We start from the raw sequence: 16045 nt of genomic DNA, 5'->3' as shown, positions 1-16045 counted from the left end.
AATCAATCAACTTGGGTACAACCAGCCTGCCAGATTTACATGCGATTATTGCTAGTGGCTGTTACCGCCGCTAGCAGTAATTACTGTGTTCTCCCAGCAGGGATGGCGGGGGGGCCCCCTACTGAGAAAACACAATGGCTCAGCGGGAAGGATGTTTGATTAGTAAATGTTGTTGGTGGAATGAGCGATTTTCTGTTATACAACCCGTGGTTGCAGGAAAGAAAATCACTCCTTCCATGGCCGGCTTTAGTGGAGATGCAGAAAGTAATAAAAACTTGACAAAATGTCTAATCCTGCACTGTTCTATCCAAAACTAAAAAAAACCAAAAGACAAAAAAAAGTATTTACATACAATTTAGGGTCATTTGCTAGATTTTTATAAAAAGAATATTAATACCATATAGAAAAAGAATGATATACAGTAACCTATAGTGATCTAATTCTACTTTGATATTAAAACCAAACTTAGTTTGGTTTCTGTGTTTTAAATTGTATTGATAAATCCAGGTCGTAGTCATTTATAAACAATTCTTACCTGAGCTATAAGCCAGTCTATCAGCTTGTTTGCCATAACCACTGATTTATACGTTCGCAGATGGTAGTCTTTATCCCTAAAACATAAATTCATTTTTAGATATTATGTCATTGTTTAATGTAATATTTTAAAGATATATTTAAAATTCCAGGCAAATTATAATTATATTCTAAATATTTGCAATTATGAATGTGTATAATTATATATAATTATCATAATTATTTGTTACAGCACATACATCGAAAAACATTAGGAAAATTCCATTCTAACAAAAAATTGTTAACATTTGTAGCTCTAGTTGTTTGAAATGAAAAAAAAACAATACATTTCCAAATGAACTGTATACATTGCAAGGCTTCTAGCAAACTGTATCGTGAACTCTTACCTTTCTGTTCTGAAGAAAGCATTTTCAAACCGATTACTCACTAGGCAGCTCTACCATCATTATCTACACACCAAAGTAGTTTTTCTCTTGTAATATGATAAGAACACCATCTCTTTTAGTTTCAAAGGGTCTTAAAAAGTATCTCACCAAAAAAGAAACTCCTACAGAATGGATAGCTATCATAAGACTGTAAGGCCATACGTGCAGAAAAACTGATGGAAACTGACACGCAGACTTCACTTACAGAGGCATCAGTTTTTATGCATGCTATAAGGAGTTTTATACACGTTACAGATTCATGTGCAGAAAAAAATCTCACATGATACTCATGTTGTGGTGTGAACAGGACATATAGAGAACAATTGATTTTGTTGTGTCATTCCAGAATGCGTGCAGAAAAACTGATGGCTCTGCACCATGGTGTGAATGAGTCCTAAAGTGATTATAAGCCTTCATCTTGTAAAACAACTCATTAAAATAGAAATGAAAGGCAAAACATTTGTGTATAGATATAAAACCTTTTATACACCTTTTTTCCCCTTTTTATATAAGTGATTATCCTCTATTCTCAGCTGCATAAGAGCTAAGGTAGGAGAAGCAGCAGTACACTGGCATTCCCAGTGAATGGCTGTGGGGGGGTGTCAGGAAAAGCCTGATCATTGGAGGAAAGAACCGTACATGGTACATCAAGCACGTATCAGGGATATGAAATGCTGGGTTTACATATTCATTAAGTTCTGGACATATTTCTGGGAAAAAATTAGACTATCACACAAGCAGGTGCAAACAAGAAAAGAGTAAACAGGGTGCAGGAAGGCTTGACAAAATGGCAGGGCCCTGAAACTTGTTGCCTCTAATGCACAGGACCCCCTTTCTTCTATACGGTTTCTCAGCAGCCGTGTAAGCCGTATACAGTATGTCAGCGATAGAGCAGGTTTAGAAGTTCAGTGCTGGCTTTATATCTGACAGCCCAACAGCAATTTTCAAACTTCAGGATTCCTTGGCACTTTGATCTGTAGACACTTACCATGCTCTATGATACTTACCTTGATGTGAGTGAGATACTGCTTAATTTTCCATTACAATTACTCTTTTTGACACAAGAGAATTACAAGATGGCAGTGTCCTGCAATTCAGTGGCACTTACACTCTGTAGAAGAGCCTCATGGACCTTGTATTCTGAACCGCAGGACTTTGCTGAGGAGCAGTGTATCAGAGGACTACATTTCCCAGAGGACCTGGCATGTGGGCGAGAGGGCATTTATTTACAGAAGCATGGGAAACTGGACAGAAAGTGAGAGGTGAGAATGCTGGAGAGCAGAAGTGGAGAGGTAGAGTTGTGGTGGCGGCTGAAGTACCGGACCAGGCCACAGAGCTATAGAAGTGAGAGACAAGGAGGAGTCACTGACTGCCAGCCTTGCCACCCTGTTCAGTGAGACATTCTGCCAGCAGGTGAACAGGAGTGCAGTGCCCGGATGGAATGCTGCAAGTGAGGCCAAAGAACCTGTGGGGGCCCCCATCTGCTGAGAGAGAAAGACTGCCAAGACATGCTGGAAATCACCAAGAGGGTGAGAGAGTCCCCCACACCAACCAAACAAGTGAATACTGACATTCCTTTCAAATCTTCCACTTTCCTGCACACAGTTGCAGACATTGCACATAGTTAACACGTTTTCCCCTGACTGCTACTACTGAACACATTTGCAGCACATTTCAAACATCAGAGCTGACTGCAGTGCATGTCTTCTGCAAGTCAAACCATATCATTGTTCACTTAAACATCGGCCTACCCTCTTAAAGGAACATCTACCAGGACTATCCTTAGTTACTGCAGCTCAGAGAGGAGTTGCCCTTTGCCAGCAAGTGCTGCTGCCAACTTCTGACACCTTTTTGCCTAAAATGTGCAACTTTCTCAGTACATTGAAAAGATACCACCCAAGTCAAGTGCCACTTAAATGGATAGTACTTGTCCTTACTTCTTCTTTTCCTTGTACTAATCATTTTAGGTACTGTCACCTTTATCTCTTCCCACTTAAAAGGTCTGGATCATTGTAGTGCACCAACTGGGCCCTGATGAGGGCACAGAAGATTCCTCACTGCATTTAGAGAGGTCATTGACCACCCTAGTTAAAAAGCTCTTTCCTATCTCAGATTTAAACCTCGCCATCAGATCCTGCGGGCCCAAAGTGAGCTAGTTCAATCTTTGATAATTTCCTTGCTCACTGGGGACTAGAAACACCTCAGGTTGGAGGTTTTGGGTTAACTTCCAAATAGCAGGCCTACCAACACTAATTGAAATTTTGCTGTATGTGTTGTTTCTTTGCTTAGAGTTGCTAAGAGTGACAATTGCCATTACATACATATATACCACTTTATACTGTTTGATCAAGCTTACAGTCAAGTTTAATATAAACATCATATCAGTTCACTCTAATCTGTGTGTGAGTCTATTTTCTGGTGATAATTTACTTTGGTCAGAAGAGTACTGTGGTGTCAGCAGGGGTTGGGCTTTCAGAGAGGGGTGCAGAATGACAGTGAGCCCGAAAATAACTCAGCGACTCCTAAGGGGGTAGTGCTATAGGACCTATGAGGTTATGTAGGTTATATTATGTGTGCAACTTTCTGTAACTCTTTTGCACAAGCAGCACATCTCTGGGTGTCTCTGGGTGAATGAGGGTAGGGATATACAGTGAGGAACAGAAGTATTTGAATACCCTGCGGTTTTGCAAGTTCTCTCACTTAGAAATCATGGAGGGGTCTGAAATTCACATTGTAGGTGCATTCCCACTCTGAGAGACAGAATTTAAAAAAAAATTCAGGAAATCACATTGTATGATTTTTAAAGAATTTATTTGTCTTGCACTGCTGAACATAAGTATTTGAACACCTGAGAAAATCAGTGTTAATATTTGATACAGAAGCCTTTGTTTGCAATTACAGAGGTAAAACGTTTCTTGTAGTTCTTGACCAGGTTTGCACACACTGCAACAGGGATTTTGGCCCACTCCTCCACACAGATCTCCTCTAGATCTGTCAGGTTTCTGGGCTGTCGCTGAGCAACACGAAGTTTCAGCTCCCTCCAAAGATGTTCTATTGGATTTAGGTCTGGAGACTGGCTAGGCTACTCCAGAACCTTGATATGCTTCTTACGGAGCCACTCCTTGGTTATCCTGGCTGTGTGCTTCGGGTCCTTGTCATGTTGGAAGACCCAGCCACGACCCATCTTCAATGCTCTGACTGAGGGAAGGAGGTTGTTGCTCAAAATCTCACAATAAATGGGCCCATTCATCCTTTCCCTAATACGGTGTAGTCGTCCTGTCCCCTTCACAGAAAAGCACCCCCAAAGCATGATGTTACCACTCCCATGCTTCACAGTAGGGATGTTGTTCTTGGGATGCAACTCATCCTTCTTTTTCTTCCAAACACGATGAGTGAAGTTTAGACCAAAAAGTTCTACTTTGGTCTCATCTGACCACATGACTTTCTCCCATGCCTCCTCTGGATCATCCAGATGGTCACTGGCAAACTTCAGACGGGCCTGGACATGTGATGACTTGAGCAGGGGAACCTTCCGTGCAATGCATGATTTGAAACCATGACGGCATAGTGTTCTACCGACAGTGACCTTTGAAACTGTGGTCCCAGCTCTCTTCATGTCATTGACCAGCTCCTCCCTTGTAGTTCTGGGCTGATTCCTCACCTTTCTTATCATCAGTGATACCCCACGAGGTGAGATCTTGCATGAAGCCCCAGTCCGAGGGAGACTGACAGTGGTCTTTAGCCTCTTCCATTTTCTAACAATTGTTCCCACAGTTAATCTATTTTCACCAAGCTGCTTGGCAATTGCCCCATAGCCCTTTCCAGCCTTGTGGAGGTCCACAATTTTGTCTCTGGTGTCTTTTGACAGGTCTTTGGTCTTGCCCATGGTAGTAGTTGGCGTCTGACTGACTGTGGGGTGGACAGGTGTCTTTAAAGAGCTCAGACAGGTGCCACTAAATTAGATTAATCAGTGGAGTAGAGGTGGCCTTTTTGAAGGCACAGTAACAGGTCTTTGGGAGCCAGAATTCTTGCTGTTTCTTAGGTGTTCAAATACTTATGTTCAGCAGTGCAAGACAAATAAATTCTTTAAAAATCATACAATGTGATTTCCTGAATTTTTTTTTTAATTCTGTCTCTCAGAGTGGGAATGCACCTACAATGTAAATTTCAGACCCCTCCATGATTTCTAAGTGAGAGAACTTGCAAAGTTGCAGGGTGTTCAAATACTTCTGTTCCTCACTGTATACACAGATTGAAGACTGCCTCAGAGTGCCATACTGCAACATGACATCTATTTTGGTATTTTTAGAAAATAAAACCTGCTCAAAGATTGGAATGGATAGGTATTTTTAAATAACATTAAATTACATAACGGCTTGTGTAGAAATTATATAGGATATTTATGTTTTCTCTAAAAGTGAACTTTTCCTTTATATGTAAGCCACTGACACATTTATGTCAGTTTTTACAGCCAGAAAAGCTCACAAAATGCAAATGAATCATCTACTGAAGCATTCTCTCAGAATAATGTGTTTTTCTATTTACACCAAGTATGGAAGCCAAGCACGCTATCTCTGTTCTCACCTATACTATTGTGTTATTATGACTGGCACATGCGGAAACAGAAAGGACAGCTAACACCGATCCATGGCAAGATATGTTTTGTTGTCACTTATTTAAACCTGCTCATTTATGGCATGCTGAACAAGGCAAAAAGCAACATAGAAGTCCTCATTTTGTGAATTCTTAAAGCTTAAGTTTAATTTAAAAAAAAAAAAATTCTCTACAGCTTTAGTTACATTACTTTTAATAAAAGATGTCCTGTGATGTGCAGGCTTCTGGATTCTGCAGAAATCTTCACTGCCAGGCTACCCTGTCCTCTTCCTGCTGATGAACCTCCAGAGCTGTGGGGATTACCAAACTTTGGGTCTCCAGACTCAGCTGCACTAAAGATGATCCAACATGGACATTCCCCCTCCTTCCCTCTAATCCATGGAGAAAAGTTATTTCGCTGATTACACTGCCTGTAACATGATTTGTGAATGGAGGAGAGAATCCCGTGACTGATCAGACTCTTACCGTTCACGTGTAGTGTTACAGGCAATGTAATCAGTGAAATAACTTTTCTCAATAGAGGAAAGAGCAGGAAGGGGTGTTCCTCCATCAGATCATCTTTAGTTCAGCTGGGTCTGGCAGCCCAAAGCTAGTAACCCCTACAGAACATGAATTTAGGCCCCAGGAAGAGGAAAGGACAGCCCTGCAGTAAAGATTTCTACAGAATCAAGTAACCTGCACATCATGGGACATACTTCATTACAGGTAAATAATATAATTAAAGCTGTAGAGAAAAATATTTTAGCTAAACTTCAGTTTAAACACATGAAAAACTGTTACAGCCATGAGGTCCACAAGGACTCCATAAACAGCAAGTGTTCTTCACAGAAAGAGTTTCCTGAAATAGTGTTGAGGTTATATTGTAAGGTCAGTGTGAATGCAAACACTGCAAAATCCATTGTAAGCTTATGTGCCTGAATTGTAAGAATACTGCTTCAAATAGTGTCAGTGGTATTTTCTTTTCTGAGTCGGAAATTTAAAATCTACATAAAACTTTACAAGCTAGAGGACCACAGCCACCAGATACAAATAACAATCCTTAGGAAACTGCAGAGTGGGCTACTTCCCAGAACAAGAATGCCTGCGGAATCAAAATTTATTGTCTGAGGCTCAGCAGTTCAGAAACAAATTTTAAATGCTGGATTGCTAATCTGTGCTAGCTATATACGATGCACAATTGTGTATTCTCATAGAAACACTGGGTCACTCTTTAGAGAAACATTACTTTGCATTTACAAGCTCAGTTGCTCGCGTCATTGCATTGGCTTGACATAATGTTTGGCATGAGAACACTGCTGCTAGCAAAAGAGAATAGATCTGTATTGCTTACTGGCTGTGTGTAAAACACAACAGACATCTTATTCTTTCTCAGAAGGAACATGAGGCATTTATTCCTCTATGAGCGCACACTGTTAATCTCTCACATCCTCACATTCCTGGCACGTCTGCTGGCTCATCCAAGTTATGCAGCCTCACAAGTGTACTCCATTCTCTCTCAAGGGTATCTTATAGGCAGTTCAGTCTCTCTGTCTTACGGCAAAACCAAATGCGTCCTTTTATACAAGGTTTATATTGTCTCATTTTATGGACCTACCACTCTTTATGCTTTTCTTTTTCCCATTCTTTGTGTTTCAGTGACACAAGTGTACCCAGCATCTCCAACATCATAGGAAACAAAATCTTAAATTGCAGAGCCACCATTGGTAATTAGGGGCTCTGTACAGGTTTCAGGTTTAGGCTTTGGTCAAGGGTCTTTCTCATGCCAGAAAGTCAATAACAATCATGCCTTTTAGAATAGTGATGGTGCACTGGTCAGTCATTAAGTAAAGCTGCTTATAGTAGCACAATCTAATCTTACAATCTGTTTCAGATTTACTAAGCGCTTCAAATGGTCAGGACTGAGTTGAGCGTTCATGCAATGCCTATTCAACCAGACTGGTCCACACTCTGTACAAAGACCCTGGACAGAATGTGTGTTTGGGCCCCTGTGCAAATGGGATGGGGGAAAGTCCACCTGTCACCCACACTTTGTGCACATTGAAGCTGTGGGCAAGTCTTCAGCCAGGCATGTGCAACATGCGGGGTGACATCACTGGCCAAATGGAAATGCTAACAGAAAGCCCCTGCCACGGGTACTGCCTCTAACCCCCTGTATTGGCAGCTCTTTCAAAGAGCTAAAGTTGGTAGTTATTGTACTTGGTTGCTACTGTAAATAAAGTGCATATAAACCCAAAAGCAAAACTGTAATATATTTCAGCTTACCAGTCTTATATGGGCTGCATAGTTTTCTCTTTTTTTTTTCTTTACTTTCACATGATATTCCTGCTAGTAACTCACTTACTGCCCTAGGGTGACAATTCTCACTCATCATACAGTATCTGTGCACATGCCACGACACAGTTTGACATCATGGGCTGTGAAAGAGAGGAGTATATAGTCCCTTTTGCAGGAACAGCTTTTTGGCTAATTTTAGTTTCCTTAAAGATTTCAAGCTGAAGTTTCACTAAAAGATATGCAGCTATAGTGACCTAACTTATCTGTAATGAAGTATGTCCCACTTTGTGCAGGCTGCTGTGTCCTGTACAAATCTTACTGCAAGGATTCTCCGTCATTTTCCTATCTCTGAACTTCCAGCTTGCTAGGGGTTAATAGGTTCAGGTCTCCAAGTTGAATTCAGTAGAAAAAGCTCCAGATGGCCCCCCTTCCCCCACTACCTTAAATTGCTTCATGGGTGGCATGGGCCTGGTTAACATTGAAACCAAAGTAAAGTGGAGGACTTTGAGTATGGACATGTGTTCAGGTGCTGACTATCAGACTCGGGACTTCCCCTAATTGAACTTTCTTTGAAGGGTTAATGATGTAAGGTAAAAACTCTCTCATGGGGGCACAGATAGCACTAAACCTGGCAAGGGTCCTAACCCTTCCCCATTCTATACAAAACTAAAGAAAACGTCTTGAATAAATTTACATTATATCTTTTGATAAAAGTCCTATGGGTTGGAGGGATCTGTGAAAGTGAAACTGCAATAGTTCACAAATGAAACTATGGGGGATATCTGTCAAAGATTTTATGGACAAAATACCAGCAATTTGCATAAAACACTTTGGGCATCATTCTCCTATTGTCAAATTAGCAGACATTCACCCAGTGACAATAATATTTTCAGGGCACGACCCTTCCTTACTCTATCTCAACCTTTTTAACCCAGATGAACCTCTAAAATAATTTTCAGATCTCGAGGGAACCTTTACTAAAACCAGTTCTTTGGAAGTCAATGGCAAAAATGCCTGTTAGATTGGTGGTCAGAAGAATGCAACCCTTGCAATGGTGGTCAGAATGGCACCTTTACAAACAGCTAAAATGATAATTGGTGTCATCCTGTTGGCTTTGCCAAGTGGCACTGGTCCTGAAACTATGCAGGCACCATCAGATGGGAGGTCAATCAGCCAAAGCTCAAGGAACCCCTAGGAATGTCTGGAGGCACCCTAGGGTTCCCTGGAACTCTGGATGAGAATGGCTGATCTAGACTATCAAAAGAGATGATGATAATGTTCAACTACAATACTTCCCCTAGTTCATATATGAAAATATAATGTCAGTGAAAATAGAAATGCAATGCCTGCAAAGGAGAGACTGTGTCAGGAATGGACTGGCCAGCAATGGTGGGACTCACCTGCCTTTTGATCTGCAGTACCAGGGCTGGCCAGCGGGTGCTCTCAGCAATCAGAGACTCAACCTTTCAGCCAGCTAACACCTGGAACTGATGATACTGGTGTATTTAAGGGATGGCCAGACTTGCAGACTCTGCCTTGGTGTTGTGTTTGTCCTGGGCCCTGTATCTGTCCTGCATCCTGTTTCTGTTCCTTTGCTGACCCTGCCTGATCTGAACCGCTGCTGACTTCTCCTGCTCTGATCCCGGCTCGCTCCTGACCATCCCTCTGCCTGACCCTCTGTACCACGCTGCTTGCTACCTGTTCTGATCCCTGGCTTGTGACCCTGACCATCCCTCTGCCTGACCCTCTGTACTACGCTGCTAGCTACCTGCTGAACCTGGCCTGTGACCCCGACCCATCTCCGCTTGCTCCCCCCTGTACCTACCTGCCCTATTGATATTGACCCGGCCTGCCTGACGACGCTTGCTTGTATGTACTGTTATCTGTGGGTGGTTGGTTTGGTTTGTTTGCACTGTATTATGTTTTAGTATTGCACTGCGTTTATGTTTGTATGGTTAGTGTTAATAAATTATATTGTTTATCACATATCTGAAGTCTGCGTTTCCCTGCGTCAGTCACACACCTCTGGTCACACCTGGGAGCCCTGACATTACACCAAGGCCAATCCAGACCAGAAGTGGCTGCACAGGGAAGCCATCTTGGCTTGTTGCTGGGAAGGATGGATCTGGATGAGGTTGAGTATTTATCTCTGCTAGTGTTTGATGACAGGGAGTATGCTTATCAGACTCTGAAGGAGTATACCCGGGATGAACTGCTAGAATGTATACGGCTCGCTCATGTTCTAGTAGATCAGGGCACAGATTTCTCTATGGTGCAGCCATTGATTAAGGTTTGTGTTGAGCTGGTTTCATCTAGTTTCCCCGAATGCAGGGATGAATTTTTGCCACCATTTAGTGCAGACCAGGTAGAGTCCCTGGTGTGGTTATTAGAGGATGATGTGGGTTACTTTCTGGAGCGTTATTCCACATGTTCACCAGAGATACTAAGAGATTCTATAAACGCAGTGCACTCTTTGGTCAGACAGGCTTTGTGTAAGCTCAGCTTTGTTCAACCCATACTGCAGACATGGACAGACTTGTTGCACCCAGCCTCAGTCAGCTTACAAAGACCCAGTCCTGCTTCTAATCTATTTCCTCAAAGCTCTACTCCTGTATTCCCAACAACTCCCCCAGTTACAGCCCAGTATACTTGGCTATCTACCGCATGTCAGTACCCTGTTCCCACTCGCTGCACCTATCCTGCCTTTAACCCTGTAAAAAAGCCCTCTGTAGCAACTGCTCCCTCTCCTGTTCCATCCTCCAGTTCTTTTCTGTCTCCAGCTGCTCCATTTGTTTGCAGACCTGCGTTTACTTGCAGTGCTCCAGTAGTTAAAACCAGAAAAAAGCGAAAATTCTTTCCAACCAACACCATCCTGCCAGTATCCAAACCGGTGAACCTGCCTTCTGTGGTTCAGCCTGAATCCTCTACTCGGCCTGATGCCTCTACTCGGCCTGATGCCTCTACTCGGCCTGGAGCCTCTACTCGGCCTGGAGCCTCTACTCGGCCTGAAGCCTCTACTCGGCCTGAAGCCTCTACTCGGCCTGAAGCCTCTACTCAGCCGGACGCCGGCATTCAGCCTGATGCCTCTACCCAGCATGATGAACTGATCCAGCCTGACGATCCTATTAGGCCAGTTGACTCGATGCCCGCTGTTGATCCAGATGATCCGGTACCTGATCCGGTGCCCGCTATCGTGCCAATTGACTCAGAGCCCGCTGTCGTACCTGGTGACCCGATGCCCGCTGTCGAGCCAGACGATCCAATGCCTGGTGACCCGGTGCCCACTGTCGTGCCTGTTGACTCGGAGCCCACTGCCTTGCCAGATGACGCGGTACCCGCTGTCGAGCCAAATGACCTGATGCCTGGTGACCCGATGCCCGCTGTCCTGTCAGACGATCCAATGTCTGACCCAGTGCCCGTGGTCATACCAGTTGACTCGGAGCCCACTGCCTTGCCAGATGACGCGGTGCCCGCTGTCGAGCCAAATGACCTGATGCCTGGTGACCCAGTGCCCGCTGTCATACCTAGTGACCCGAAGCCCGCTGTCGAGCCAGACAATCCGGTACCTGATGACCCGGTGCCCACTGTCGTGCCTGTTGACTCAGAGCCCACTGCCTTGCCAGATGACGCGGTGCTCGCTGTCGAGCCAAATGACTTGATGCCTAGTGACCCGATGGCCGCTGTCCAGTCAGACGATCCAATGTCTGACCCAGTGTCCGCGGTCATACCAGTTGACTCGGAGCCCACTGCCTTGCCAGATGACGCGGTGCCCGCTGTCGAGCCAAATGACCTGATGCCTGGTGACCCGATGCCCGCTGTCCAGCCAGACGATCCAATGTCTGACCCAGTGCCAGCGGTCATGCCAGTTGACTCGGAGCCCACTGTCGTGCCTGGTGACTCGGTGCCCGCCGCTTCGCCTGGGGGCCCGAGACCTGTTGCTCCGCCTGGGGGTCCGGCGCCCGCCGCTCCGCCTGGGGGTCCGGCGCCCGCCGCCCCGCCTGGGGGCCCGAGACCTGTCGCTCCGCCTGAGGGCCCGAGACCTGTCGCTCCGCCTGGGGGTCCGGCGCCCGCCGCTCCGCCTGAGGGCCCGAGACCTGTCGCTCCGCCTGGGGGTCCGGCGCCCGTCGCTCCGCCTGGGGGTCCGGCGCCCGCCGCTCCGCCTGAGGGCCCGAGACCTGTCGCTCCGCCTGGGGGTCCGGCGCCTGCCGCTCCGCCTGAGGGTCCGATGCCTGTCGCCCCGCCTGGGGTCCGGCGCCCGCCGCCCCGCCCGGGGGCCCGATGCCCGGCGCCCCGCCCGGGGGCCCGATGCCCGTCGCCCCGCCCGGGGGCCCGTCGCCCCGCCCGGGGGCCCGATGCCCGTCGCCCTGCCCGGTGCCCGCTGCTCCGCCTGGTGGCCCGCTGCCTGCTGCTTCGCCTGGTAATCCGATGTGCCTCTGCCCGGAGTCCAGCCCGATGTGCCTCTGCCCGGAGTCCAGCCCGATGTGCCTCTGCCCGGAGTCCAGCCCGATGTGCCTCTGCCCGGAGTCCAGCCCGATGTGCCTCTGCCCGGAGTCCAGCCCGATGTGCCTCTGCCCGGAGTCCAGCCCGATGTGCCTCTGCCCGGAGTCCAGCCCGATGTGCCTCTGCCCGGTGTGCCTCTGCCCGGAGTCCAGCCCGATGTGCCTCTGCCCGGTGTGCCTCTGCCCGGTGTGCCTCTGCCCGGAGTCCAGCCCGGTGTGCCTCTGCCCGGAGTCCAGCCCGGTGTGCCTCTGCCCGGAGTCCAGCCCGGTGTGCCTCTGCCCGGAGTCCAGCCCGGTGTGCCTCTGCCCGGAGTCCAGCCCGGTGTGCCGCTGCCCAGAGTCCTGCCCGGTGTGCCGCTGCCCAGAGTCCTGCCCGGTGTGCCAGTCTTTGATATCCCGCCAGTTACCAGACCCGGGCGGTGGAACATTTTGCCCAGCTAGGACTGTTTGGAGCGTCCTGAGGCCGCTCCTTGAGGGGGGGGTACTGTCAGGAATGGACTGGCCAGCAATGGTGGGACTCACCTGCCTTTTGATCTGCAGTACCAGGGCTGGCCAGCGGGTGCTCCCAGCAATCAGAGACTCAACCTTTCAGCCAGCTAACACCTGGAACTGATGATACTGGTGTATTTAAGGGATGGCCAGACTTGCAGACTCTGCCTTGGTGTTGTGTTTGTCCTGGGCCCTGTATCTGTCCTGCATCCTGTTTCTGTTCCTTTGCTGACCCTGCCTGATCTGAACCGCTGCTGACTTCTCTTGCTCTGATCCCGGCTCGCTCCTGACCATCCCTCTGCCTGACCCTCTGTACCACGCTGCTTGCTACCTGTTCTGATCCCTGGCTTGTGACCCTGACCATCCCTCTGCCTGACCCTCTGTACTACGCTGCTAGCTACCTGCTGAACCTGGCTTGTGACCCCGACCCATCTCCGCTTGCTCCCCCTGTACCTACCTGCCCTATTGATATTGACCCGGCCTGCCTGACGACGCTTGCTTGTATGTACTGTTATCTGTGGGTGGTTGGTTTGGTTTGTTTGCTCTGTATTATGTTTTAGTATTGCACTGCGTTTATGTTTGTATGGTTAGTGTTAATAAATTATATTGTTTATCACATATCTGAAGTCTGCGTTTCCCTGCGTCAGTCACACACCTCTGGTCACACCTGGGAGCCCTGACAGACTGGATGTGCAGTGATTCACTGTAAAGCTCACATACAGTCTCATTGCTCAAATAAAAAGACATATTTATATTTAAGTGATTGTAAATGCTATTTTTTAAATTAAAATAAAAAACAGTTGGCGCGATACGAGGTGAAGACTCTCCATGATATTATGCCTGCGGGCATCTTGCGGACCTTCTCTCAGCTCTCTCAGTTGTTTCAGATACCAGGCTGGATGTTTTTTCATTATATCCAATTGCATCATGCTGCCAGATGTCAGTTTCCTACCCAACCCCTCCTCCGGACGAATCCTGTGGAAGACCTTTTATCTCAAGGTACTCTTGATAAGCCATTATCTGCTCTATATAGGACCTTGCTCATTACTGACTCTCCCAAAATTGAAAGGTTATGGGACCTCTGGAACGGGGATATTCCTTCCCTGGATAGAGAAGATTGGGAGCACTGTCTTGAACAATGCCCTAAACTAGTGGTCTCCTCTATGGGTAAATGAATCCAGACTAAATTTATTCATCGCATATACTATACCCCTATGAGACTACAAAAAAATGTACCGGGAAAGGGACCCAAATTGCCCTTGTTGCCAGATTAATTTGGGCTCATATTTTCATGTTTTGGGAATGTCCTAGGATTAATGGTTTTTGGTCAGACATTTTTGATCTATCAACCTTAGACTTCAGCTGTCGATCCCTAAAGCTCCAGAGTTGGTTCTCTTAGGGATTCATGATGACGGTCAGCGTCCCCATCGTGGTAAATTATTGATTTCTTACCTTTTATTCTACACTAAGAAGGAAATCATTTGTAAATGGACATCTACTGCATCCCCAGGCATGTCCTCATGGGAAACCATGATTAACACTGCTCAGCCCCTCTACAAGCTGACATATATTACTCGAGGTTGCCCCTGGAAATATGATTATGTATGGCAGCCGTGGGTGTCCCAATCGGATGGGTCTGGTTAGGCCCTTCCCCATCCAACTGTAATTTGGGTGGTGTGTGTGTACCCCTTGGCTCTCACATATATTTTCTAGTTATTCCCCACCTCAATGTCCGTGCTCTCTTGTCCCCCCCCCCCCCCCCATCAAATTCTCCCTCCCTGAGGAGTTAGAGCTTCTCTTTATACTAACACTGTTTTGGTTGAGCCCATGAATGATGTATTACATTCTGCATGTATTTTAAGTGGTGACACTGGATTTTTTTTTTTTTATAATGTGTTATCCCTTAAACTTCTGTTAAGCTATGTCAACTGTTTGTCTTTCTGTTTTAAAGTGTTACTAAACCCACAACAGTAAAGCATGCTTGTTGTACTCACTGTGGAACTTAAGGGGTTAATCCTCTGCATTGTGTAAAAAGGCTGTTTGATCCTGACTTCTCTGCCCCTCATCTTGTTCAAATGTCTACACTGATAAGACAGACTAATATAACAGAAAACCCATAGCCCTTCTGCACATGCTCAGTTTATTGTGTATTGCTAGAGGTCTTTTCTTCTTGGGAGAGTGCATGTGATCGGCACAGAGCCAATCAGACAGAGGTCAGGGGTTCTGCATTCTCCTAGAGCAGAAAGAAAACTCCTCCTACAAGCTTTAGCCAGTGCACAGCTGAAGTCACAAGACTGCTCCAAATGCTGATGAGAAAGGGTATTTAGCAGTTTTTATTCACTAAAATAATTGCATTTCCATGTTCTGTGTACTGTGGGAGACCAGATATAGTGAATGCAGGGTCCTGGGTTTAGGAACACTTTAATGTTATGTATCATGCCTTTCTCTAATAAAGCACTCCTGATTGTTAAATATAAAAAAAACAGTTATATTTTCTTGCTCTGTGAAATGGTTTTGCCAGAGCAGCCACAATCCTCCTCTCCTCAGGTCCCCTGTCAGTGCTTCTGGTTTCTCCTCTCCCACTGAATGCCCCCATAACAAGTCACTTACTGAGCCCCACTATGTGTATCCATTGACACAAAGAGCTTGGCTTGGCCCCACTCCCTGCTCCCTCCTCATTGGCTGTGATTGACTCTCTATAAGCCCATGAGGAGAGAAAAGCCAAGAGAGCCGCTGTGCTCATGCACAACGCTAGATCAAGATCGGGCTCAGGGTAGTATAAGAGGGCTGGGTTTTTTTTTTACCTTAATGCAGAGAATGCATTAAGGTAAAAAAACAACTGCCTTTAGAATTTAGAATCACTTTACAGTTTTGAAAATTGAGCCTTGAGCCTAAACTACCTTACTATGCTGAGTCTGCCATGTTGAACAATCCTCTGTTTGTGCAGGACACAGCAGAGACATCTATCTCCATGCTGCCTCTTTGCAGGTGACAGGCTGCATTTGGCAAAATTATCATAGGTTTAAATAAAAAGCACCCAAACCATTCATTTTTCACTGCTGACTACTGGGCAATGGCAGAATGAATGTAAAGAGTAAAAGCAGTCTCTTCCACGCCTGTCTGCTGTACAAATCTTATCTCTCTTTATATATGACACATTCAATTTTTATTAAGCTTAGGCTAAACCCTTGTTGATAATCTTCATAATCT

At 46.0% G+C, this 16045-nt stretch overlaps 1 protein-coding gene across 1 annotated transcript in view; it reads right to left on the bottom strand.

Moving 5' to 3' along the window:
• PREX2 (phosphatidylinositol-3,4,5-trisphosphate dependent Rac exchange factor 2) overlaps window positions 1-16045 on the bottom strand; it is a 369719-nt gene that overhangs the window by 185161 nt on the left and 168513 nt on the right. The window contains exon 14 of the mRNA XM_089654281.1: window positions 536-611. Coding sequence (XP_089510407.1) covers window positions 536-611 — 76 coding nt within the window. The remainder of the gene's footprint in view (window positions 1-535; window positions 612-16045) is intronic.

The sequence above is a fragment of the Staurois parvus genome, unplaced genomic scaffold (genome assembly GCF_062004578.1).
Source record: "Staurois parvus isolate SC_StPar_1 unplaced genomic scaffold, SC_StPar_1.0 ptg000748l, whole genome shotgun sequence".
In the NCBI taxonomy this organism is placed as follows: domain Eukaryota; kingdom Metazoa; phylum Chordata; class Amphibia; order Anura; family Ranidae; genus Staurois; species Staurois parvus.
The sequence above is the reverse complement of the archived record's forward strand: the minus strand, read 5'-3'. Positions and strand labels throughout refer to the sequence as shown.